Here is a 27,214-nt window from a genome sequence, read left to right on the forward strand (position 1 = left end):
AGAGAAATTAACTGACTTGCTCAGGGCCATGACCGGAGGAAGATACACCAGGCCTCGACAAGTTCAGGTGCGTGGGCGGGTGACACGCTCAGGGCTTCCTGGGTGGGGGGGGGGGGGGGGCCCGCGGCCCCCAGCCCCGCCCAGAGCTCCGGGAGCGGCCCGCCGCCCGGGGCCTGCACACGCTCGGAAGGCTGCGGGGCCGCAGGGCCGGGCGTCAGCAGGGGCGCAGCTGCGGGGCCGCTCCAGCGCCCTCCACGCGCGCCCCTGCGCCGCCGCATCCGTCTTCCCTCGCTTTTTTTTTTTTTTTTAAGAGAGAATGGAAAGGAATTTTGAAAACGAAAAAAGGGGGCGAAAGACGAAGGAGATGCAGGAGATAGAAGGCACACGTGGCGACAAAGAGACTATGACATAGTCAAATTTTATTAATGGCTCGCCCATATGCATTCGGAGGATAATTAACTATGCACAGGTGAAATTAGCTGATAGGAGTGGCTGTCTTGAGCAAATCGAATGAGCTCCGATTATATCAATAGTTTTCAACCAGTGTCCCTGGTTATCAAACCATCAAATAAATTTGTCCACTCTCTTCCTTTGGGGGGAAAAACTTTAATTATCCAGCCCTGGCGTATGGCAGGTCATTAATAAAACCTGTTATCAGGCTGCAGGTTCCCGAGTTTTACTGTTACCCATCTTTTATCTAAATAAACATTTGGGAAATGTCCTTAAAATTATTATAGATACTTTGCCCCTGCCCCACAATAGGAATTTCTAAGTGGAAGCCGGCTGCATTTGACTGCACAATGCATGGGTCCCACCTGCCCACGGCCCCCGGGACCGGGACCCAGAGCCGGGCTGCACCCGTATTGACGGATCTGGCGACCCTGCAAATGCAGATAAGGGAGCCGCTTCTCCTTAATGTATATTTACGCAGCCTTTATGTTATGCATGCGTTCTGTATTTTCATGCCACATATATCAATGACAAATGGAAGAACCGACCAGCCCGTGCAACACGGTAGGGGTCTCCTGGTCCTGCCTCCAAAGCTGCACGTCTACACAGTGTTCTTTTATTAAAAAAAAAAAAAAAAAAAATCCTTTAAAAAGTCTGTTTTTATTCATCTCCAATAAAGTGATGGTCGCTCTAGAGAGGCCGTTCCGACTCATCTATTCCCATCACTACGCACAGAGTGTGTCACAGCTGTGACAGGGCTTTGCCCTTGGGCCCTGGGCGTCCCAGAGGGGACTGACAGCCCAGACTAGGCCAGGAAGCAGGCACACCGCGCCCACGGCACCCCCCGCCCTGGCCCGGCACTCAGTTCCTAGTTCATGTCCACGGCAGCCACGGGGTTCCGCCACGAGTGAGTGCAGGCACCCCACTCCCTGTGCCACGCGCAAAGATTTTACCGCACCTGTGGCCTGTCCAGCACATTGGCTGGGGACCGAGCAGCACAGGCCACATGAGTCAAATGGTAAGAAGAGCGTGGCCCCCAGTGGGGGTGGAGGTTTGGGGTGACCAACCGCTGGACAGACCAGAGCAGTGGGCTCCGTGCAGGCCCGGGAAGGACGGGCACCTGCAGTGGCCGTGGTGACGCCTCCGCTTTTTCCGTCCGGCCCGGGGCTGCGTGCGGGGAACTCAGCTGTTGGGTTCCATCCCTCCCGCTGGCGCTCAGACTGTAAAGCGTCCAAATAAATGTCCTAGAACCACAAAGGTTCAGTCAGGACACGCGCGATAGGCAGAGTTTACAGCGCACGCTTCAGAGTAATTTTCAGTTTTCACCCCACCCTGGTAGGAAAGCTCCTCAAAAGTCCGAGCTGTCTCCCAGAGTTAACTTCTTTCTTGCCTCTGGAAAGGCCCCTGTCGTGGAATGTTTGCCGGCCTCGAAGGGCGGGGTAGATGTGGTCTCAGGATCTGAAGCGCTCGGGCCTCTGTGGGCCGAGCTCTCCCCGGAGTCCCGGCCGCCCCGTCGTGGTCCCCTGGGCCTGGGCCTCGGCCGCCGCGGCGCCCTGTCCTGAGAGAGGCCCGCAGAGCCGGGAGGCGGCTGCATCCGGAACCCCAAGGTGGAGCCTGGGGCTGGCCCCACACGGGATGTGAGGAGAAGGGAGGCAGGGCCCCGTATCCTGATGTAAACCGCTCTTCCGTGGGAAGTGCTGGACCAGAGAAGTTCATTTTCCTCCCCTTGACGCTGACCTCAAACCCTGCCCAGCTCAACCCTGAATATACCTAATTACCCAGGCGCTTCGGCAGCAGAGACCCCCTGCTTCTCGGGTTCTGGAGGCCGGGAGTCCCGGACCCAGGGGTCAGGATCCGATGCCGTTGCCGGCTACACGGCAGCCATGCTTAAACGTTTTCCTGCAAAACCTCGGGCTCACATCCCCCAGACGGAGAGAGAGGCCTTTGGGGGAGCGAGGGGCTGGGGTGGAGTCCGCGGATCATTTCAGACCCGTTTTGCTTGATCACAGCCTGATTTTCCTCCCCGAGGTTCTGGGGCTCCACCTCCAGCGTGACCCCCACCAGCCGCCTTCGCCCACCTCCCAGTGAGCAGACACTTCTCAGTAGGAACTGAACAGGAAAGCCTTGCTGAGGGCCCCCTGGGCACTCCCCCCTCCCCCTAGCCTTCCAGACCGGCTCGCTGCCCCGCTGCCCCGGGGCAGGTCTGGCAGGTCTGGGTGGGGCAGGAGAAGTCAGGCCGGCAGGTGAGTAAAGCCCTGGGATCTGGGGGCGGAGCCAGGCAGAAGGTCAGCGGAGCCTGCACCCCGAGGTGCCCCGAGCCCCGAGAGGGGAGTGAGTGAGGCTGGGAAGCACAGCGTGCACCTGCCGAGGGGCTCCAGGATGGGGAAGGGTCGGCGGGCCCCTCCCCATCCCCCCTGCCCCCCCCCCCCCGCCACAGGCGGGGTCAGGCGTGTGCAGAGTGAGGTGGAGGGGTCTCCAGCAGGATGAAATCGGAACAGTCCTGACCCCCCCTTCCCCCCCTCCCCCGCCACCCCGGGAGACCCTCATCCAGACCCTCACGCAGGGCGCATGAGCTCCACACCCAAACCACGAGGGTCACGAGGGTGCCTGCCTGCCTCCCCGGGAAATAGTCTGCTGTAGGTCCCATTTACTCAACCGGCTCGGGGTTGGTCTGAAGCCACTTGAGTCTGAAGCATCTGCAGCTCCCGGGTCTAGACCGGCACCATCAATATGGCAGCGGGAGCCCACGCTCCCTGGACCCTTTGAAACGCACCTGGTCCGAACCCAGAGGTGCCGCTCCGACCTCAGGCAGGAAAGAACGGAAGTAAACTCTCAGTAGTAGTTGTCTAGTCATTATGTGCCGAATACTTTGGATGCACTGGGTGATATAAAATGTATTACGCAATGACTTCGCCCGTTTCTTCTGGCTCAAGTTGCACACGTGGCTCACACCATGTTTCCCCTGGACTGCAGGGGGGGGGGGGGGCGTCTACACCCTGGGACACAGGACACCTCCCACTCAGCGAGCAGAGGAACCAGAGCCCAGTCGCCAGGGCGAAACCGCCATGGGGAACCTAGCCCAGGACTCGGTGGGCAAACCAGGAAAACTGCATACTTCCCAACATGGTACCCAAATGAGGGGGAAGGGAAAAGTGGGGTCGATAGAAACAGACAGAGAGAGACTGAGAAGTTGCACAAAACTCATCAGGGGGTCAGCAAGGCTTTCTCAGGCTCCTTACTCCCTTCCCCTCAGTCTGTGTCCCTAGAGGAGGATGCCAGTGGGAGGGGGAGCACACAGGTTTATGCAAATTTATCTTCCCATAATTCCCTAGGAGGCCTGGGGGCAGCTGCAGGCCACAGGTGATCTCCCATCACTGGACTCAGGACAGGGGACAGGGGAGGGCACAGGAGATCTCCATCACTGCACTCAGGACAGGGGACAGGGGACAGGGGGAGGGCACAGGAGGTCTCCATCACTGCACTCAGGGCAGGGGACAGAGGGAGGGCACAGGCGACCTCCCAACACTGCACTCAGGACAGGGGGCAGGGGGAGGGCACAGGCGACCTCCCATCACTGCACTCAGGACCGGGGACAGGGGAGGGCACAGGTGATCTCCCAACACTGCACTCAGGACAGGGGGCAGGGGGAGGGCACAGGCGACCTCCCATCACTGCGCTCAGGTCTGGCACGTGATCTATCCCAGAAGCCAAGAATGTGTGAGCCCTTCCGACATCCCCAAACAGAAATAACCCTCTGGCCCGGCCCTGTGGATGTGGCTCCTTTTGGTTAGAGGCCACTCCTTCTAGAATTCCGTCTCCCTCGTAACACTTCCTTTTTAATCAATTTGACAAAATTACGGCTGCTTGTGAATGCGGAGTCTACACATTTTGCTCCAGGCTCTACCTGCTATAACCTGGGCACTTACATGTTTACACTTAAGGTCTTGGCTATGTTCTGAGGCCAATCATTTTGTATTTTGCAATTATTTTGCTCTGCTCACTGCATGCTGTCTTTGGTGGTTATATAATTAAAGGGCAGAGATTTTTTTTTTCCCTTGGCTGCACAAGGTGAAAAATGTTAGCTATTTCCACACTTCAGAGAGCCAGCTGCTACAAGCATTAAAAATTACTTAAAACATAAAATTTATGGCATTGTGATCACAATGGATTGTGTCGTTGTAAATGAATTTCACTGTAAATTGCCATTTTAAATTAAAATATAGCTTATTAGGAATGGCAGGAGAGTAATACAGAAGGAAGTAAGGTTTTATGTAATTGTCCCCAAAAGCCTGTCCCTCCAATAAGTGATGGCAAAGGATACGCCAGAAGCAGCTACTGCCTCTCGGCTGAACCAGGTTTGCTGTTGGACGCTGGGGCTCGCGGATTTCTCTTCCCCTCCCCCAACTCCGCTCCCCTCCCAGCCCAGGATTTATTGAGGGTCTACGATGTGCCTCGCTCTGAGGCAGGCAGTGGACCTACAAAAATGAGTAAGACACAACAAGGGGTCTAAAGGAGGGCCGAACACCACATGGCAGACGGCGGGGGAGGGGTGGTGATGGCGGTGCATCTGGGGCTTTCTTTGAGCAACGGAGAAGGAGCTAGCACACTCAAGGATACACACACGAGACGGCAACCTGATTGGCCTACAGCAGCAGGTGTCTAAACCAACTGGAACTCAGCATCTTGGCAGTAGGAGGGGTTGGCACGAGGTCAAACACCGTTCTCTCAAGCACTTACGGAAAATGGTTGCCTATTCCCTACTTGGACACTTCCAGTCGTGGGGAACTTGCCACTTTGTAAAACATCCCCTTTCATTTGGGGACACATTCAAGTCTCCTCCCAGCTAAAGAGCCTGAACATCAAGTCTCCAATTTGCATCCTTCCCCCTGGACATCTCTGGATGAGTTCCAAGCAAAGCTCCAGAATGGACGAGGCACGTCCCACAGGGTCAGGGCAGCCAGAAGGCATGGGCACAGGGGCAGGGGACCCAGCAGGACCGGCTCCTGCACCAGTGATGGGGTGAGGCCGACCCGATGGAGGGCCTTCATGAAAGGGGCTTCGTTAGAAAGGCCCTGCAGCCTTCCTGGAGGTCTACGAGCAGTGGACGGAACAAGTCCCGGAAGCATCCAGTAACATTCATCCACTCTCGTCTTGGGTGGAGGCCTCAGAAGCCATCCAATCCACCGCGGCAGGCTAACAGCTCCGACCGGACTCCTGCTGAGAGACCGCATGAATGCTCACACCCCCAGTGACGTCCCACCAGAATCCGAGCAAGGCTCGCCAGCCACCTGGAGCACTCTTCGTCCGAAACAGCCCCAGCATCGTATCCTCCCTCGATGGAGTCTCCTGTTCCTTCCATACCCTCTCACACCCTGGTCCGAGTGCCCCATCACACATCAGTACAGAAACTTAGATGTAAGTAATCGAGGGGGAAATGCTCATTAACTTATCCCCACGTTCCCCGGACATCTAGTTAGTAACCAATCAATGTCAGACGTCGTGTGAGGCATCCAGGGTGCAGAGAAAAGCACGTGGTTCTTGTCCAAAGGAAGCCTCGACTGGCTGAGCTGAACGGACAGACGAGCAAAGGTACGCACGTAGATAGGAGCATAGAAGCCGCGACCCAGGTCTGCACAGGGGCAGTGGGTCCACAGTGTAGACACCATTCCAGCCTAAGGGGAGATGCTCCAAAAGCCGAGATAGGCAAATGGACCCTGAGAAGTAGTCTTGAAAGATGTGTAGGGCTTGACCGAGAAGACAGGAGCAGGAAAATCTCTAGAGGTAGAGGGAGAGGTGGGACTTCTGTCCCGAGAGAGAGGTGAGAAGTACAGGAGACAAGGAGGAGTACGTGTGAGGAAAGGAGATGCCGGCCTTAAACACATTTTGCAATTCTTCCTCTGAACTCAGAAGAAAGGGTGCAAACAGATGGAAAACAATTTGGGTGCATTTAGCACATCTGGGGGGATTAAGGGAGTCCCATTTTGATACCCTTAATTTTCCCTGGGGGGGGAAATGTTTCTCTAAGACACAGAAGTACTGAGGTAGAGGCTTCGGGAAGAACACTCACAATATCTAGCACATTCTTGAAATACTCCTCTCTTTTCATTCTTTACCCACAGATGATGCAAGTGAGATACATCAAGGAGTTCAGAGTGTAAGGTCTCTGGGGTGCACCGTATTAGGGAAGAAGGAAAAAGAGATACCAAGCAACACTGGGGGACTGAACAATGGTACAGCAACGGTGAACGTGGAGACTGAGAAAACCACCTCCAGGAAGGCAACTCGGGCTTTCACCTCATTACTCACATTTGTCTGAAAACATTTCTTACCCTTAAGATGAAACTTGAAAACTTCTTGAAAAGTTGTTTTTCTGGGTATACAAGAAAAGGCGACAATTATTTAGTGTCGGCACTTTGAAGATGTAGTTCCATTGTCTCCTGGCTTCCATATTTACTGTGGAGAAGTCAGGTGTCGGCCTCGCTCTTTGGTTTATAGCAGGTCAATTATGATAGGTCAATAGATCTTGAAAGTATTTGTCGTTGAAGATCTACTTGTCTTCAAATGTCACTGGATTACATTTACCTGCAGGGTTCTTTTTAGATACTTTGCTTCGAATTTGTGCTTCCTGTGCTAAGGATTCATGATTTTCACCAAATTTAGATAATTCTCCTCTATTAACCCTCTGCATACTGACTCTCCCTCATCCTGTCGGTGATCAATGATCTACTTTGTGAACTCCAACTAGGTAACATATTAGGCCTTCTTACCCCAGCTTCAACATCTGCCAAACTCTATTCCACATCTTTTTATTTATTTGACTCTGTTGGATTCTAGGTAATTTTTTCAGATTTGTCTTCTACTATTTCTTTATCTGTGTCTTCTCTGCTACTCAATTCACCTATCAAGGTTTTATATCTACTGTTACATTTCAACGTTTATAGAAGTATATATGGCTGTTTTGTTTCCAGTACACTTGTTGCTTTCAGTTTTTGTCCATAAAAATAAGCTTCACGCTATGTTTTATCTTACAGCAGCTTTACTGAAAAATAACTGACCTATGATAAACTGTATGTATTTAAGTGTACGATTTGCATGGTTTGACAGAAGAATGGGACCATGAAACCATTATCACAATCAAGATGATGACATATCCTCGGTTTGTGTGTGCCTTCACTTACTGATGGACATTTGGTGTGTTTCCAGTTCGGTCTACACAGATAAAGTTGTTCAGAATACTTACATACAAGTTTTTGTACGGACTTATGCTCTCGTTTCTCTGAGATAAATACCTAGAAATGAAATGATTGGATAAGTTGGTGGGTATACGTTTAACTTCTTAATAAACTTCCACAGTCTTCCAGAATGGCTTCCTTGGTGACTTCTATCAAGTCTTTAAGAAAGAAATTACACTATTTCTACACAAATTCTTTCAGAAAATTGAAGAGGAGAGAATTTTTCCCCAGCTCATCTCAGAGGCTTGTCATTACCCTGATCCTAAAACCACACAAAGCCTTATGAGAAAACTACAGAAAAAGGTTTCTCATGAACCTGGATGTAAAACTTCTAAACAAAATTTTAGCAAGTTAACCTCAGCAATATATAAAGGAGATAAAATGTCATGATGACCAAGTTCACGTCAGTATCACAAGATCGGTCTCCCATTAGAAATGCACCTAAGTCACCATATTAACAACAAAGAGAAACCACAGAAGTTCAACATATCAATTTTTAGGGACCCAATTCAATCCACAGTAGGATACCACTAGTTGAGAATTTTATTTTCTTGGGTGCCAAATATTTTTGTTTTTCTATAGATATTCTTGAGCGGTGTTCAAGATGAAGTTAAGTTGACACAGACTGATCCTTTTGGGTTCCGTGTTTAGGAAGAGTGAGGCAGGACCTGTGCTGTGCGCCGAGGGTCCGTTATTCCCGGCTACCAAGGAAACACTCCTCCCTGCGCTCTGCTTGATGCCCCATGAACCAGGAGTTTCCTCTCTGCCTGGCGGGAACGGGCAGTCTCCCTGGCCCCGCAGCACGTCGGACACTTTACGTCTGATGCCCTCGGAAGTTCTTCCTCTGGCCTCACGCGGTCTCCTCACGCCCACGAGCTGATCAGCACTCTGCTGGACACCAGTGCCGACTGGAGACGACCTGCAGGCTCGGTGCTTGCGCCTGCGTGGACGCTCAGCTCCGTGCCTCCCGCCAGCCGCCCGTGGAGCCCCCTCCCCGCATCTGGGCTTGGAAGCCGTCTCAGGGTGGTAAGCTAAGCTGGAGGGGTCTGTCTTCCCTCCCCGACGTCCAGTGCCCCGTACACCATTGCTCTGTGTACACGGTCGGGTTTTGTTGTTTCCATCTTAACCTCCTTCTTGTTACTCTGTGTTAGCCAGAATCAGTAATCTCTGTTTAGTGATTTTAAACATGGTTTTTGCGGTGACTTTTTGTTTTTCACATCTGCAAATCGTCTTTTATTTACTACACTTGATGTTAGCCAAAAGGCCGAGAAGCGATTGTCTTTTATTTACGTAAACATGTCACACCCACGCGTTCTCTCTGGTAATTCAGTATCTGTACCCTGCTTCTCTAATTCTGCTTCTCCATGCTGGCGATGCCTCTGTTATGTGCTTCCTTTCTATCGTGAGCTCATGACAGACAGAATTTTCCTGGGAGGCATGAGCTGAAGGTGCGTTCCTCGGGATTATTTTCCTTTGTTTGTACCAGGCTCCTGGGGGTGCTAACAGCCCACGACCACTTTAAGTTCAAAGCTTACAATTTTTAAAACACACATGTATAAGAATTCAAGTCACAAACTCGCATGAGTATTAGCATCTGGTTTAAAATTCCAACAGTGTCCTGGGACGCCTGGGTGGCTCAGTCGGTTGAGTGTCCGACTTCGGCTCAGGTCATGATCTCACACTCTGTGAGTTCGAGCCCCAGGTCGGGCTCTGTGCTAACAGCTCGGAGCCTGGAGCCTGTTTCAGATTCTGTGTCTCCCTCCCTCTCTGCCCCTCCCCCACCTGTGCTCTGTCTCTCTCTCAAAAATAAACAGTTAAAAATAAATAAATAAATAAAATTCCAAGGGTGTCTTGCTTCCCCAACATCAAGGTCAAGTCTGCAAATTGCCTCGTGGGACAACTTTTTCATCGGGTTCTCCCTCTTACTCGGGTGTAACCTTCCAGGCTCTCACTCCTGGCCTCTCACGCCACACGGCCATCAAAACGGAAGTTCCAGACCATGTAAGACACACGGATGCCTCAGGGCGGCCGCTAAATCAGACCAGCTTACCTCTCAGAGGATTGATTCATCCCGCATTTGGCTGCTGAGGATTTTCCTTCTTTTCTCACCAGTCTTATAAGTTGGCTGTTTGCAGATTAGTTGGCTGAAAGTAGGAAAGTGTATCAATTTATGTCGTCTTTCAAACTGTCGCAAGTAGAATGTCTACTACTTGGTCTTCCCAGGTGACCCAGAACAGCCTGCCTGCCCTCGAACTCCGGTCTCTCTCCGTCTTACGCTCCTTCTTTAGGAGCAGCATGCGAGCGAGCACCAACACATTTCAGCCAGTGGTCTTCACCAGAAAATTAACTACCGTGGCCACTCGGCCGCCGGATGCCACTGTTTGCAGCCGTGGCTACCGCACCCTTTAACCCCTCTGAACATCTCAACATTTGAAGCCCATGGAGTTTCCCAGGAGCACGTCGAGACCTACTCGTTCAGTAGGGCGGTTCAGTGGACCAAGTGCGTGTTGTGACATTCGCGCACTCTCCCTCCAAAGGAAGCAAGAGGTTCATTTCCAGCTGCACGGGACTCGCTTGTGTAGAACCAGTCCTTCTCCAGGGTTTTCTGTTGCTAAGTCATTACTGTAGTTATTCTACTGTTAAAAGTCTTTTTGGAATTCTGCCTGGTACGTCTACTAGTAAATAGAGTAAGTAGATAAAAGTGGCTAGAGGCACGCTGACACAACATTCCTTCTGACTCTGGGTCTGAGATCTGGTGCCAGTTTTCACGGCTATCTTTGGAAATCTTCTGTCTTCCCTGCAGAGCAACGACAAGGACCTCTGTTCCCGGTTTATCTGGCAGTGACATGGACGTGGCCAGTGTGGCCGTCGTGCGCCTCAGCGGAGGAGCCAGGTTGGCGGAATGAAGAAAGGACAGCAGACGAACTGCTCCACAAAGGCGCTGGATGACCGGGGGTCGCCTCCCCGGGACAGGGGACGTCCACCCTACTGCACTTGCCTGGGCGCTCACAGCCTCCCCGAGGGGCCAGAAGGTCCTCCAGTTGGGGCCCCAAGAGTGAACCCCGGGGGACACCGGGGCTGCCGTCACCACTGTGGCACACGAGCAAGACGAGTTCTGGGCCGACTCCTGTGTTACTTGCCTGACGCTCCTAGGGGCATTGTCAGTAGGTGGGAGTCTTGAGCTGTCCCTGAGCTGTCCCTGAGAGTGAGGACTGGAAGGGGGAGGCTCTTCCCTCTCCCTCGTCTGGGGGCCCCTCACGCCTGCCGCAGAGGACAAAGGGCTGTGACCGGCAGGTCCTCACCAGGCTTTTGGCAGAGGAGACCGTGAGCCGGGTGCGCGGCCACCCCCGCCGCCCCGCTGTCCTCTGCCGACCCTCCAGTGCCCCAGGCCCCCGCCTGCCCGGATGCAGCCGCCCCTGCGTGGGGCTCAGAGATGGCAGGGCTGGACCTGACGAGCACGGATGGATGATGCGACTCCACCTGACTCGGCCCTCCCTCCAGACGCGCATCGGCCTGTGCAGAGAAGCTGCCGAGTGCGTAACGGCCCTCGTAACGGCCCTCCGAGGAGGACGGGGAGCCGCGGTTATGTTAGAACAACAAACAACAGGAGACGAACCTACCAAGTGCCGCGAGCCTTTTGCTGACCCTGGATTTCATGCCTGAAGGACTCAGCCGAAACCACACGCCCAGCTCGCCGCCAGCACCGTGTTTCGTCCGCCAGCCGGCGAGGACCTGGGCAGAACCCAGCCGGGCCTTCACGCTCACTTCCCCACTGGCAGAAAGTTCTGGTTGCTCTTTGGCGATGAGAGACACCAGGTTAGCCTGGCCCTTTAGATCCCTGCCCAACTCCACACTCTGGCACACCACACACGCACACAGCACGCCTCACACACACAAGCCACACAGACTGCACGGACACACAGCGTGCACATAACACACAACAGGTGGACGCATGACACACGCAACCCATACGTGTAACACATGTGGAATAGGCACACGCGCTATCCACATGGAGACGTGATGAGACACACGACTGACACACGCGCCACGCAGAAAGACATGACACGCAGTTACCCTGACACGCCCACACACGCACTCACACACATGCACACACACGCACACATGCGCACGCACATGCACGCATATACACACTCACATGCACACACGCACACGCACATGCACGCATATACACACGCACACACGCACACACATGCACACACACGCACACACATGCACACATGTACACACTCACGCACCCATGCATACAACGCCCACATGCACACACACACATGCATACACGCGCATGCACACATATACACCCGCACGCACCCATGCACACACGCCCACACGCACGCACACACATGCACACACACGCACATGCACGCATATACACCCTCATGCACACGCACACACGTGCACGCACATGCACGCATATACACACGCACGCACGCACATGCCCCCACACACGTACACACATGCACATACGCACGTGCATTCACACGCAAGCAAGCCCTCAAACAGGCATTAGCCCTCAAACGTTTGTCTTCCAAAATGATTTCCCATGAGTCCTCTTAATGTAACGTATCGTTCTCTTGGTAAAGAGAAGAAAATAATGTCACCAGCGGTTAGGTGCCCCTCCTGAGGCAGGAGCAAGGGTGCTGAGATCGGGGGGGGGGGGCCCTGGGCCCCCTGTGTGGACAGCAGGTGCCTGGGGCAAGGGGCCTGTGGCCAGTGGCCGCTGTCCCGAGCGTGCTGGGCACGCCCCTGCCGCCCTTCGCACCCAGACAGGGGTGCCATCGCACAGGGCGTGGGGCCCTGGGACCAGCACACAGCCCCGGGAGATGCCTCCTTCCCCTTCCAGCACATGGCACTGGTCACGCCTCCCAGACTGCCTGTCACCTTTCCCAGCTTCCCTCCCACACCCTGCACCGGAGAGAGCCCCCCCCCCTTTCACGTGAGAGGTTCCGGCCTGTGAGGGGCTGGTCCCCATCTCCGAGTCTGCAGACCCGGCAGGACGAGCGACCCAGAGTGAGTGTTCCCCAGCTGCCCGGGCACAGCCCACGCTGCCGGCCAGGTTTAAACCACACCCGCTGTGCTCTGAACTCCCACTTACAATCAGCCGCGAGGGAAGAAAGGACATTCGCAGCAACACCAGGGTAAGTCAAAGGTGCCGCTAGTGCGTCTCTAGTCCTTCCGCAGCTTCTGCAGAGTCTCGCTCTATCAGGCCAGGCCGGCTTGTGTTGGGGCCGTGGGGCCTCCGGCCGCCTGCCGCAGGGGCATCTCCCTGTGGTGCCACCCCGGGGGCGCTGGCTTAGGGAGTGGCCCCCGGCTTCTCCCAGCACGTGGCCGCCTTTGGCTGAGGCGCAGCCCGTGGCCTCCCGCACACACTGACCCCCCCCCCCGGCAGCGGCCCCGAGCCTCGCTGCCCGCATCCCAGGGCTCCATGGGGCCCCGCGGCGAAAACCAGTGTTTCCAGCCCCTGTGTTCCGAAGCTCCCAGGGGACCTTCCTTTGCAGTGTCCTCATTTACACGCCCATAACAGCTGAGCAACATTTGGCTTTGCAGACGCACGGCCTGGAGTGAGAGAGTGAGCATTTCTCCAGACAGCTCGGAATCGGGGAGTCTGCTCTGCACGACAGGCCACGGGGTGTAAACGGGGGCCACCTGCATCGTTTCCCAGCGACAGCGAGGACCATCCAGAGGAAACCTGCTAAGACTGTTCACAAACAGGTAGATAGAGTGTGCATCCCCGATCACCGATTAAGCAAGCTTACGGACCATCGATGCCTGTCACTTCCCTGGGAAACTCCGGAGAGATCCACGGGAAGGAAATCTTTCTTACTGGCCATCTTATCAACACGGGCCCCGTCAAACTGCACAACGCGGAATGTGCTGGAACCCACTTGCACGTGCCTGGGAAAGGGGCCTGTGTGAGAAACAGGATGTCCTGTTTTTCTAGAAACGGCTGGCCTCACTTAGCGCCTGGCCTTCGCTTCTGGCTGGCAACAGAGGGGGCTCCGCCTGGTTCACTTTATTTCTGCAGACTTGGGGGGCGGGTATTTGGGGGTTCGTGTGCAGGTGTCTCCAAGACCATTGTCTTTGTGGAATTTATACATCAAACAAACGCCATGTACCTGCCAGCTAAGCTAAAACAGCGGAAAATTGGCATGGCCCTGGACATGCTTTCCTACGATCCTCTAACCGCCTGTGTGGGCATGCGTCTCCAAACCTAAATCGTTTCATTTTGAGTCAGCAAGCAGCAAGCAGGCATCCCGCCGTCCATGGCCAGGCTGAAGCTCCTTGCAAGACAAGGTACAGAGAAGGGCAGCTGACCACCTGGGCCCACGTGCCCCTGCGTGGCTTCCCTGAGGGCTGGTCAGAGCAGGTCCCGAGAGCACGAGGCAGAGACAGGACCTATGGGCACTGAACTCTCACAAGCTGGGGTGCTATCTCTCAGAAAGCAAACAAAAACCTCCCTTTTGGAATTGGTACAGAAACACACAAGAATGTGCACCTGCTTCTAGGCTCTTAAAGGGACCCACGACAGTGAGAGGGTCCTGTCTCCACAGCAGTGGAGTGCACGGATCTGTGCGGTGTGGTTTGTACAAGCACGGGGTTCGAGCGCGTCCTGTTTACTGTTGTGAGGTCAGGACCCAGTCCACACGAACCGTGGTGATTCGATGACGCTCATCAAGGCCCCAGAGGAGGCGCGGCTCCCGTGGCAAAGCCACACTTCGCGGGGAGAGCCGGGACGCGGCTCCCAGAGCAGCACGCGTCGAAACGGAACAGGGCTCGCGTGGAAGGGTTCCCAGGCCAGAAACACTCGCCTGTCTCCGTGAGCAACATTGCCCCTGCTTGGGCCAACTCACGACCAGAGTGTGCGAAGCATTCGAGGGGTCCGGCGTGCTCAGAGTAAAAAGCCACAGAAAGGCGGGTCCCGCTGCCCCTGCTGAGGGCAAGTCAGGGGATCTTAACCGAAGGGGCCCCACAGGGCTCCCCAGATGGGGGCTGCTTTGTCTGTAACCCTCTGGAGAAGGACACAGCCAGGTCCCTAAATCGTGGGCACAGCCCACTCATGGTCTCCCTCACCTCCGAGCATCAGAGTGCAGCTGGGGGCTCCCTGCCCCTCCCCGGCTGCTGTGTGGACAGGAGAGGGCCTTTGTTTTCCCCCTGCACTGGCCAGCATTCCACTTCCCCAAGCCTCCGACACACCTTTGGGATCAAAGAAATCTGATGTCAATCAGCCCCGTCATCCAGTCCCGCGGCTTTGATGTGCTTTTAGATCCCGTAACAGCCTCTGGATTCGGGCTTCTCATTCGGTTCCACGCTGCAGAGCTTAGAGCCACGATGCCGGCTTGCCTCACCCAGGAGAGCCCAGAGCGCGGCAGTGGGAATAAGCACATCCGTGCACTCCCGAGGGGCGTGGCCCGCCCTGCTGCACAAGCGTCTCGGAGTGGCCGTGGATGCTCTTAGCTGCTGCAGTCACAGAGCCTACTGGCGGGCCGGTGGTGGGACCCCGTGGCAGATACTAATAGCAACAGACTATTTTCATTTCTCAAGCCCATTTCAAATTAATAAGAATGTCCCTCTTCTGTTTTTCATCCACAAAGAGACTCCCTTTGCATATTCATTCAATATTAAATTGATGGATTAAATTATACCAAGCTCAAAATCAATCCCGCACATATCCATTAGAATGGACTGAATCCCCCCGTGGGGACAGAGCACAGAAAACGCATTCAGAGACACTGATAAGTCCAGGCCCATTATATGTCATTTTAAACAAAGAGCAAAAAAAAGCCCTTTGGAGACGCTCTATCAGCTATTAAACAGAGACACCGCATGCACAGGGAGATTGATGGTTAGCATTTCCATCCTCCAAATGGTTCTCCCCGGGCTGATGATTACAGGGAACTGCTTCTCCGTGTCTCTGTCACAGTTCACAGGCAAGCAGACGCCTGAGTGCTGAGCTCTGCCTTTGTCTTCCCAAGGCGCAGTCAGCTAACAGGTGCCAGGCGGGGACCTCCCACTCTGCACCCGCTTAGCAAGGAGATACACACGGCGTGTGGGAGAATCTTGTCTTTCCATCTCGGGAGGCACCGCACAGAACGTGCAGGTCAGCGGCTGCCTGCCCCGACGGCCCAGGACGGGCGTGCTCAGGCTGCGGGCAGAGCAAGGGGACCACGGTCAGTGTCACGGCGGTGGGGGGGGGGGTGGCTCTCGGGACTTCAGAGGCCGGAGGGACACCCCCGCTTCTATTCGGAGACACCGATTCTGAGTCTAGCTCTGGTGGTGAAAACACCCCGGCATCTCGTCACCTCTTCCTCGTTCCCCATTTGGAAGCCACCACCGTTGTCTTCCCAGACTTTCTCCCGCCCGCAGCTGAACACAACGCAAGAGAGCCAGTCAGGACTGGGACGCGTCACGGTGGCGTGGAGGAGGCAAAGGAAACCAGGACGTCTCCATCTCCCCCATGCTTTCCACGCGGCCCCCACCAGATTCCAGTGCCTCTCCACGAACACAGGGTTTTCGCCATCGGGTGATCCCACTGATTGGCTGCAAGCAATGCTCTCCATCAGAAGTCGCTATATCTAGAATAAGGTATATTTTTTAAAACATCATTGGGACTTTTACTCCCAAGTGAGATGTAGTAAATATCAGCAGGGTGGGGCGCCTGGGGGCTCAGTCAGTTAAGCACCTGACTTCTGCTCAGGTCATGACCCGACGGTTTGTGAGTTCAAGCCCTGCGTCAGACTCTGTGCTGACAGCTCAGGGCCTGGAGCCTGCTTCAGATTCTGTGTCTCTTTCTCTCTCTCTCCCTCTCACTCTCTGCCCCTCATCTGCTCGAACTCTGTCTCTGTCTCTCTCTCAAAAATAAGCAAAAACACTAAAAGAAAAAAATTTTTAATATAAGCAGGGTACATATCACCATAAATCTAGAAGGAAAAAAAACTGGACTAAATGACAAAAATCAGATTTAAAGATTTTAGAGAGCAGTAGAAGCACTTAGAAGCAGATGAACTAGAACTTCAGTGCCAGGCCAGTGAGGTAAAATGAAATTCCCTGTATTTGCACAGCACTTAGGAGAAAAAGTCGCAGTAAAGTGGGGGACTGCAGCTAACATGGCAGCTCTCCTTTTTAAAATGGCCCCCAGATTTCAAATTTTGTGATAAATGTAGAGAAGCAGAAAAAAAATAATAAAAAATTAATAGATAGAATAAAAAATAGAAACATATTTACAGATTATTCAGATTTGGAAGTTATCAAACAAAAACTTCAAAATAACTCTAGGGGCGCCTGGGTGGCTCAGTCGGTTGAGTGTCCGACTTCAGCTCAGGTCACGATCTCGTGGTTCGTGAGTTTGAGCCCCACACCGGGCTCTGTGCTGACAGCTCAATCTGGGGCCTGCTTCGGATTCTGTGTCTCCCTCTCTCTCTGCCCCTCCCCTGCTCTCTCTCTCTCTCTCTCTGTCTCTCTCTCAAAAATAAACATTAAAAAATTTTTTTAAATAACTCTAATAAAAATAATAAAGAAAACAGCCAAATAGATAATATGAGTTAGATACAGGATATTTCAACAGAAAATAGGAATCTATGCAAAAGTATCTAGTTGGCATTCTACAAATGAAAACTGAAATATCTGAATTTAAGAATTAATTAGGAGGGCTTGATAATAGACTGAATAGGGTTAAATACACAATTAATTTAATTAAAAGACAGGTCAATAAAAAATACCATAACTTAAACTCAAGAGACAAGAAATAACGAAAAGAACAGAGCAGAGTATAAAGGACAGTAAAGTGTGTTAAAATGGCTACTTATCAAGTAATCCCAATTCACATGGAGAAAGGGACAGAATGGAATTATATTTAAAGGTACAGTGGTTGAGATTTTTTCAAAATGAATGATACCAACATACAGATACAAGAAATCCCATGAACATAAATATAATAAGTAAAAAGAAGCCCTGGGTGCCTGGCTGGGTGAGCTGGTGGAACATGCAGGCTTGATCCTGGGGTTGTAAGTTCGAGCCCCACATTTGGGTGTAGAGATCACTTAAAGATAAAAATCTTAAAAAAGAGAGAGAGAGAGAAAGAAAAGAAAAAGAGAAAATCAAATCTGGACACGTTACACTCGAACTATTGAAAAACACTATATACTAACTAATTTGGATGTAAGTTTTAACAAATAAAATTAAAAAAAAAAACTGTTGAAACCAAATACAAAGGAAAAAAATCTAAAAATCAGCCAGAGAAAACTGATATGGTACTTTCAAAGAAGAAAAATAAGACTAATGAATGACTTTTCACCCCAAACTATGGAAGTCATGAAACAATGGAATGCCATCTTTCGGTCCTGAATGGAAACAAGAAAAATGACCTATAATTCCATACCCAACAAAATATTCTTTAAATAGTGGAGGCAAAATAAATATGTGGTCATACAAAAAATTTCAGAAAACTCATCTCCTACAGACGTGTATTACAAAGCATAATAAAGCAAAATTCGGGGCTGAAGGAAAGGAAAGGGATTATGAAAATACATGAAGCAATGAAGAGCACCAGAAAGGACGAATTTCAGGGCAGGAATCGATCGTTTACAGCAACAACAGTAAAGACATTTTGCAGTGTTTCTAACAAAGGAGGAAGTAAAATGCAACACCAATGGCCAAAAAGCAAGAGGGGAAACATGATAGAGATCTTTTGTGAGATTCCTCAATTGCTGAGAAAGTTATAAAAGTACTAATTTACGGTAACCTTTTATAAATCAACTATACATATTTTAAACCATTGGGAAATGAAAATTATATAACCACAAAGTCAGTAGAGGAGGGGAGGGAAAGGAAGTAATAAAACACTTGCTTAACACAAAAGCAGGAAAGAAGGAACAAAGAATAGACAGCATGAACAGAAAGCAAATCACAAAATATTAGACAAACCACCCAACTATGAATGTAGTTAAATTAAATATGAATGGACTAAATATTTCAATTATGACAAAGTTTGTCAAACTGATTTTAAAAAACTTTTAATGCTTTTATTTATTTTTGAGAGAGAGAGAGAGAGACAGAGCATGAACAGGAGAGGGGCAGAGAGAGAGAGGGAGACAGAGAATCCCAAGCAGGCTCCAGGCTCCGAGCTGTCAGTACGGAGCCCGATGTGGAGCTTGAACTCACGAACCGCAAGATCATGACCTGAGCTAAAGTCGGCTGCTTAATCGACTGAGCCACCCAGGCGTCCCTATCAGACTATTCTTTTTAAAAGAAAAAAATCCCAATATGTGCTCTTTATAAGGGACATATTGTAAGTACAATAACATAGATGAGTTGAAGTAAAACTCTGGGGAATAAGAAACACGAAAAAAAAGAAAGGCACGGAGACTATATTAGTATATGATTAAAATATGATCTAAGGTAAAAGTTATTGTTAGAAGTAAAGGGAGAGGGGCACCTGGGTGCCTCAGTCAGTTGAGCGTCCAACTTTGGCTCAAGTCATGATCCTGTAGTCTGTGAGTTTGAGCCCTGTGTCAGGCTCTGTGCTGACAGCTCAGAGCCCAGAGCCTGCTTCAGATTCTGTGTCTCCCTCTCTCTCTGCCCCTCCCCTGCTCTCTCTCTCTCTCTCTTTCTCTTTCAAAAACTGAATAAACATTTAAAAAAACTTAAGAGAAAGTAAAAGGAGATATTTCATAAAAATAAATGAGGATATAACAGGAAGATATTAAAAAAAACCTTAACGTGTATGCATAGATTAAAATATGAAAAGAAAATATACAAATAAAGAAACAGACCAATCTACAATCATGGGTAGAAGTTTTAAGGCATATGTCTCAATAACTTATTGGAAAAAAAGACCAAAAATCAGTGACACTGCAGATTATAAATACACAACTAACCAAGAACACAGCACAGACATATATTGAACATTTTACCCAATGACTTCAGAATATAGATTTTGTAAGCAGTGTAAATGGGACAATTGCTCAGACTGACCACATCTGGCCATTAAGTAAGTCTCAAGCTGTGTTTACAAATTGAATGCACACAGAGTATGTTCTCTGCTTGGTATAAGTAAACCAGGAATCCTAACAGTAACATACGGGTCAAAAGAGAAATCACAATGAAAATTAGAATATCTTTTCAATTGAAAGATCATTTTAAAAAGACACGTTGGCGTTTGAGATGCAGCGAAAATACTACCTAAAAAATGTATTTAAGTTTTAAATACATGTATTAAAAAATAGGAAAGAGTAAGAATCCATTATCTAAGATTCTTCCTAATAAAACTAGGGAAAAAACCTGAAAAATAACCCTAAGAAAATAATAGAAGAAAACAAATAATAAAATGAGTAGTACAGATCAATGACACAGAAAACAGATATGCAACAAGAAAAAATAAAAGTCAGAAATTGATTCTATAAAAAGATTTACAAAATTAATAAAACTTATAAAGAGTGGACAAGAAGGAAGAAATCACAAATTAGAAAGCTTGAAAGGGAAAAAAAAAACTATCACTATGGACCCTACAGACTTTAAGAAGTTAGCATAAAGATATTATGAACAAGTTTCTACCACTAATTTTGCAGCGTAGAAGTAAATAGATTGCTTAAAATCACTAACCAAGAGAGACAGACAACGTAGAAAATACCAAAAAACTTCTATCTATCAAAGGTGTTACACAGTTATTTTTCTTTAACAGAATTACTCCAGATCCAGATAACGTCACTGGTAAATTCCTCCAAACAATCTGGACAGAAATAATAACATAATACACAAACTTCTGCAGAGAATGCAGACAGAAAAAACATTTCCAACCCATTTTATGAAGCTGGGACAATCTGAATGCCATACCCTGACAAAGAGTAATACAAGAAAAGGAACCCTAAAAGACCAGTATGCCTCATAAACAAGTTATTAGCAAATCAAATCCAGCAGAGTATAAAGGATATACCAAGAAGGATCGATTTAACAGCAACATTTAATGTTAACACACCATGATGAAGAGGTTACTAGAAATGTAAGATGTTTAACATTTAAGATTCAACTAACTTGATTCACCATACTAGCACACTAGAAAAGAAAAAACAGATTATCGTTTTGCTAAGAAAATAAAAGGCAGGGGCGCCTGGGTGGCGCATTCGGTTAAGCGTCCGACTTCAGCCAGGTCATGATCTCGCGGTCCGTGAGTTCAAGCCCCGCGTCAGGCTCTGGGCTGATGGCTCAGAGCCTGGAGCCTGTTTCCGATTCTGTGTCTCCCTCTCTCTCTGCCCCTCCCCCGTTCATGCTCTGTCTCTCTCTGTCCCAAAAAAATAAATAAAAAAATAAAAAAAAAAAAAAAAGAAAAGAAAAGGCTTTTTTTTGGACAATTTGACAAAATTCTCCTTAAGTTCAGAAACAAGGCAAAGACATTTATCCTCAACACTTGTATTCAACATTATGTATTATTGTTCAAACAACCACTAGAAATTATAGGTGAACTTAGGATACAAGGTCAAAATACAGAATCAACTGTGTTTTTATATGCTAGCAGCAATTAGAAAATAAAATTTTTAAATTTCCATTTATAATAGCATCAAAAATCCCCCAAATACTAGGAATGTGTCTGTTTTATTTTATTTTATTTTATTTTATTTTATTTCATTTTTTTAACTGTTTATTCATCTTTGAGAGACAGAGAGAGACAGAGCATGGGCGGGGAAGGGGCAGAGAGAGGGAGACACAGAACCCGAAGCAGGCTCCAGGCTCTGAGCTGTCAGCACAGAGCCCGACGTGGGGCTTGAACTCACGGACCACGAGATCATGACCTGAGCCGAAGTCGGAGGCTCAACCGACTGAGCCACCCAGGCACTCCGGTATGTGTCTTTTTTAATGTGCAGAACTTCCACATTGTAAACTATAAAACATTTCTGAGACAAATTCAAGGAGACTCAAACAAATGGAGAGATAAGGAGTATTTCAGACAGGAAATTCAACATAACTAAGATGTGATTCTCCCCAAATATATCCATATTTTAAATACAACCCTTTCGGGGGTGCCTTGCCGGCTCTATCAGTTAAGCATCTGACTCTTGATCTCAGCGCAGATCTTGATCTCCGGGTCGTGAGTTCAAGCCCCACATTGGGCTCCATGCTGGGCATGAAGCCTACTTAAAAACAAAAAGATACATACATACATACCCTCTTAAAATTCCAGCAGTCTTCTTTGTAGAAATTGACTGGCTAATTACAAAACTTATATTTAAAAGGGCAAAGAACTTAGAGGAGCCAAAGTACTGAAAAAGACCGGAGTCCCAGGACTGCACTGCCTGCCTTCAAGACTTACCGAAGCCCACGGTAGTCAAGGAAGTGTGGTGCGGGCACAGAATAGCAAGTCGTTGAAGGAAGCTGGGGAAAGACACAGAAATGGCCCTACATTTCCTTGTACATTTGAGTTCTGACAAAGGACTAAAGCAATCTCACGGGGAGATAAAAGACTTTTCAACACATGGTTCAGGAGCAATTGTATATCCACACACACACAAAACGAACCCAGCCTGGCCTCACAGCGTACACAGAAATTAACTCAAGGTGCATCACAGACCTAAATGTAAAAGTGAAAGCCATAAAGCCTCTAGAAGACAGCATGGAATGCCTTCACATCCTGGGGACAGGCAAAGTACGGGAAGCAATAACCATTAAAAATGGATAGTTAGATGTAATCCAAACCTCAACTTTCAAATGAAGAGTCAACCTGTATTTTGGGAGGAAATGTTCACTACGTATATTTGACGATGAGTCGACATTCAGAATGTATAAAGAACAAACAGTATCTGCAGCTTGTAAACAAAGACCACAATGAACATGGCACCCAGTTAAACATCTGCATCACTGAAGCGTATATGAACGGATAACAAGCCAGTGTCATTACTCATCAAGGAGGTGCAAATTCAAACCACAACCAGTCCCCCTTCGGAATGGCTAAAACAAAAAAGTCCAACAATACCGAACATTCGTGAGGTTGGAGAGCAAAGGAATTGGCAGGAAAGTAGACTGGTACAATCGTTTTGGAAATGTCAGACCACATCTTATAAAAAAAACAGACAACGACCCTGTGACCCTGGAACGCACTCGGAGGTATTCACCAAAGAACAGTGACAGCACGTATCCACAAAAGGATGTGTCCACGAGTGTTTACGGTAGCTTCACTCATGAGGGCAACAAGTCACACGTAGCCTCGGTGTCCAGCAACGGGGGAATGGATCAACAGATTAATACACTAGGACAAGAAATACTGCCGGGCAACAAAAGTAATGAGTCACCAACAAACACAACCCCACAGATGCACATCAGACACATGACCTCAAATGACAGTGGCCAAACACAAAAAGCACATGCCGAAGGACGCTACCTAAGTCGATCCGCAGCACAACTTGAACCGTCCTATAGAGAAAACAAACCCCAACACTATTACTTGGGGCCCGTGGGGGGTGGCACTGACTGGAGGGGGAATGGAAGAATCCCCTGTGGTGGAGACAGGATTCTGACTCGTGATACAGGCCTGTTTTGTGCAGACATATGCATCTGCCAAAAATGACTACGTGTGCACTCAAAAATTGTGCATTTGACTCAAAACAAAACCGGACATGGAAATATTTGTACTTAGTTATATACACACCGAGATATTTAAGAACCCAGTGTATGCGTGTCAACTTCCTTCGAAACACATCAAGATTTACAATAAACTGATAGGTGGGATAAAGAGATGGAAATACATGTGACAGACCAAACGCAGAAAAATACCCTAGGCAGTGAGTGCTCATTATACAACTCTTTCTATTTTTTATGTTTGAAAATTTTTATAATAAAACGTTAGGAATATAAACAAAAGTTTTCATGTTAATAAAATAAAGGGGAAAATGATGTAATCAAGCCAACAGATGCAGAAAAATAAAACTCAATACTAGTTCATGTTTCAAACGCCTAGCAAACTAGGAATACAAAGAGAGCACTTCATTAATTAAAGAGCACCTTACACACACACGCACACACACACACACACACTACAGCAGCTAACGTCAGCCTTAATGGTGAAATATTGAACAGTTTCCCCCTGAGGTCAGGAACAGACAAGAATGTGCTCTCACTACTTCCATTAAAAAATTGCTCTATGGGCCCTATCCAGAACAATAAAAGAAAGCACAAATTTAAATTAAAAAATACATATATAAATGTAAAGTTGGAACGTAGCAAAATCGACATCGCTCACATGTTTATGTACATAAAAAATCTAAACCAGTCTACAATATTAGAATTAAATTTGCAAGACCACTGGATACAAGGCCAACATAGAAAATTCAATTAGGAATATTTCTATATGCTACCAACAAAATCACTGGAAAATGAAATTAAAACAATACCAATAGCATCAAAATATATGGCATATGTGCAAAACCTATTCATTTAAAACGAAACACTGCTGAGAGGCATTAAAGATGACCTAAATAAATGGAATCATATAACACAGTTACAGACTGCACAATGAAAGAAAAGTTAAGATATTAATTTTTCCCTATATTTCTCTATATACTGAATGGAATTTCCGTCAGAATCCAACAAATTCTTTTGTAGAAGCCGACAAACTGATTCTATACTTTACGTGGAAATGCGAAACGTCTGGAAAATCATGGCCATCTTAAAGAAAATGAACAAAGCTGGAGGTCTTGAGCTACTCGATTCGGAGACTTCCTACAAAGCTACGATAGTTAATTCAGGTACTGGCAGGAAGATGGGTGTGTAGTCCAATGGGACACAGAGAGAATGTAGGGATAAGAGCTGTCTGTAACATTCGCTTATTGTCCAGCTAACATTTGTAGGCTCTGTAGTGATGCCACCTGTCTCCTTCCCCGTTTCTCCCAGTCAGTCCTGGCCCTTGCTCTTCTCACGGATTATCTCAGTGGGTTGACAGCCTATTGACCTATGAATTGAGTAATAAATTGACAAAAGTTAGCAATGTCTTCGCTGGGCACCCAAAGATTCCAAAAGAGAAACTGAGGGTCCTGTCTTGACTGGTAATCACTCTTCTCGGTGGACTCACGACATACTAATTCTCAGGTGTCATGAAACAGATACATGTCGAAAGGACTCATTATAAAGATACAAGGCTGGGGGACACGGTGGTAGACAGGGGAGGAAAGCCGCCTACACCTGGTGACAGGATGTCCAGCCTCCCAGCGGGGTGAGGGTGGAGGCCGTCAGGACAGGTTGAGGACCCATCCGTATCATCTGTGAAGCACACACTCGAAAGCTGTAACAACACAGCTCACGGTGGCACGAGGCCGTGGTCTCAGCTCATCTGCCACGGGCATCTCTTGACTTGGAGGCGGGGTGAGCCCAGGTTTCTCAGGGCTTGAAACTTACACATTTTGGGCCCCTCTTCAAGAGGAAGCACTGAAAATTATGAACGGAACATTAGGGACTGCCTTGGAAGGGGCCGTGAGAGTGGGGGTCCTGAAGCCTGAACCAGACTGGAACCAGACTGGCTTCCCGGCAAATCCACGTGCAAGGGGAGCCAGGCGACCCCTCTCCCTCATGGCTACTGCACACACAGGCATGCACACGCACCCAGCCACGCCGCATGGGAGTGAATAAGGTCAGCCTCCCTGCCTCCACGGTAGAGCCGCAGTCATATTCTAGCATCTGGGCACGTCCACACCCTTCTCGAAGCCTGAGGAAAATACACATGCCAGGTTCTAACATCTTCCGGGACGCCCGACCCATTGAGACCAGCGGTTCTGCTCCCCCACGCTGCCCACACTGGGGGCCTTGCCAGCTGGGTTAGGGCTTCTCTACGGGTTGGTAGAAAGTGGACCGGAAAAGGGAATCGGAAGAAAGGAGACAGCCGAGGAGCAGTGGGAAGGCTGACTGGTTTTCCTCAAGTCCTTCCATGCGTCGTCACCCAGGGACCGGAGGGCTGGCCTCACGTGCGTCTCAGGGAGCCACCGCCCGGCCACCCCAGTCCCCGAGGCCGCTAGGCTTTGCAGTGTTGATGCAGTGAGTGTTTAGATCCCCAAACTGGATGGATCCCCAGGTTAGGACAACACATCCTACATCCTGCAGAGAAAATGGCCTCCTGGCTTTGCTCTGAGAGAAGTTTCCACGGAGGGACGGACGGAGAGAACGCAGAGCTCACAGACGAGCCAGGGGCCCCCAAGGGCTGACACGCTTCCCTCACTGAGCCTGTGGGTCCGTGGCTTCACAGGTCAGCCCAGATGCAGGGGCACCGCCTGGGCCACGGGGGCGCAGGCTTGGTCCCTGGGCTTCGGGGACCTGAGACCAGTGAGTGACCAGTGACCCCAGCAGACGGAGGTCAAGGCCCAAACCTTGCAGAGCCGTGTTCTGCTCTCTTGGCCAGTGTCTCTTCGTGAGGCTGCAGACACTCCCTCTAAGGGGCAGACTCCACGCACTGGGCTGCGGGCACGCGGCCACAGGGGGTGAGGGGCCCTTGGGGGACCGGTGTCACTTGCATGGGCCACCCTGGGTCCCCTCAAGGGAGGTTAAACACAGGTACAGTAAACCACACTGGAGGTGTGTGAGGAAAATCACTGCCCCCCAACAAAACGTTGTTCAGGGGCTGCACGGCGTGGCCCCACGTGTCACCTGCAGAACCAGAGGGGACACAGGTCTCCAGGCTCTCAGGGTGCCCCCCGGAAGCCGTGCCGCTAAAAGCTTCCTGCGCGGCTCCCGGCCGCTCGTCTGTGGTCTAGCTCGCCTGGGCTCCTAGGAGGAACGTCACCTCTCTGCTTGCGGCTGGGGTGATGGAGCAGAAGAGTGGCTGGTGGGTTATTTATGAGGCGCGGGCTGCACGGCAAGGCCATCTAAGAGAATGCGGTCACCCAGGCGGGCTCCCCGGAGAGCGGGCCAGGCCCGGAAACGGGGCTCGCTGCTGCCGGCTGCCGGGCTCTGCCCTCGTCCGTCCTGAGCTGTCAGAGAGCTGTGGTCCAGGGAGAAAGGAAAGCCCTCGGGGCTGAACGTGCAGTGTGGGGTCCAGTAGCACACCTGCTGAACCGGCCCGGCCCCAGCCCCGGGGGCCACCAGCCCTGTGACACCCCCACCCTGACGCCGAACAGCAGCTCTGGGCCCTGGAGCACTAGTTCATGCTAGACGTGGGCCGCGACGTGCCAGCTGGGCCTCTTCCACCGAGGCCTCCTCGCCCCGTCACCTTGAGTGCTATGAAAATGCCCTCTCGCGCCCTTGGCGACCACAGGCCCCACGGCCACCCTCCACCGCTCTGCTGCCAGCTTGGGGACGCACGCAACGCTCTCTTCCCACGGACGCTGCTCCCTTCCGGAGGCTGAGCCCTTGTCCTCTTCCCAATGGGCAGTTGGATGACCCCTGGGGACCACAGGGAGCCACCGCCCAAGGCTGGCCCACCGCTGTGGGCCGCCCGGCCCCGGGGCCTTGCTGCTCACCACCTGCCCACCCTGCCGTCTCCGGCCTCTCCATCCATCGACTGCTCCCCCCTCAACCAGAGGCTGAGCTGTGCAGGCCACGGGCAGACA

The 27,214-nt window shown here is 50.2% G+C and overlaps 1 protein-coding gene across 1 annotated transcript in view; it reads right to left on the minus strand.

The window, feature by feature from the left end:
* Positions 1-399: 399 nt before the first annotated feature.
* The window catches only part of LOC123583899, a 39,675-nt gene continuing 12,860 nt past the window's right edge, over positions 400-27,214 (minus strand). The window contains exon 4 of the mRNA XM_045451119.1: positions 400-1,694. Within this exon, the coding sequence (XP_045307075.1) occupies positions 1,176-1,694 (519 nt within the window). The 3' untranslated portion in view covers positions 400-1,175. The remainder of the gene's footprint in view (positions 1,695-27,214) is intronic.

Source organism: Leopardus geoffroyi, chromosome A1 (genome assembly GCF_018350155.1).
Source record: "Leopardus geoffroyi isolate Oge1 chromosome A1, O.geoffroyi_Oge1_pat1.0, whole genome shotgun sequence".
NCBI lineage: Eukaryota > Metazoa > Chordata > Mammalia > Carnivora > Felidae > Leopardus > Leopardus geoffroyi.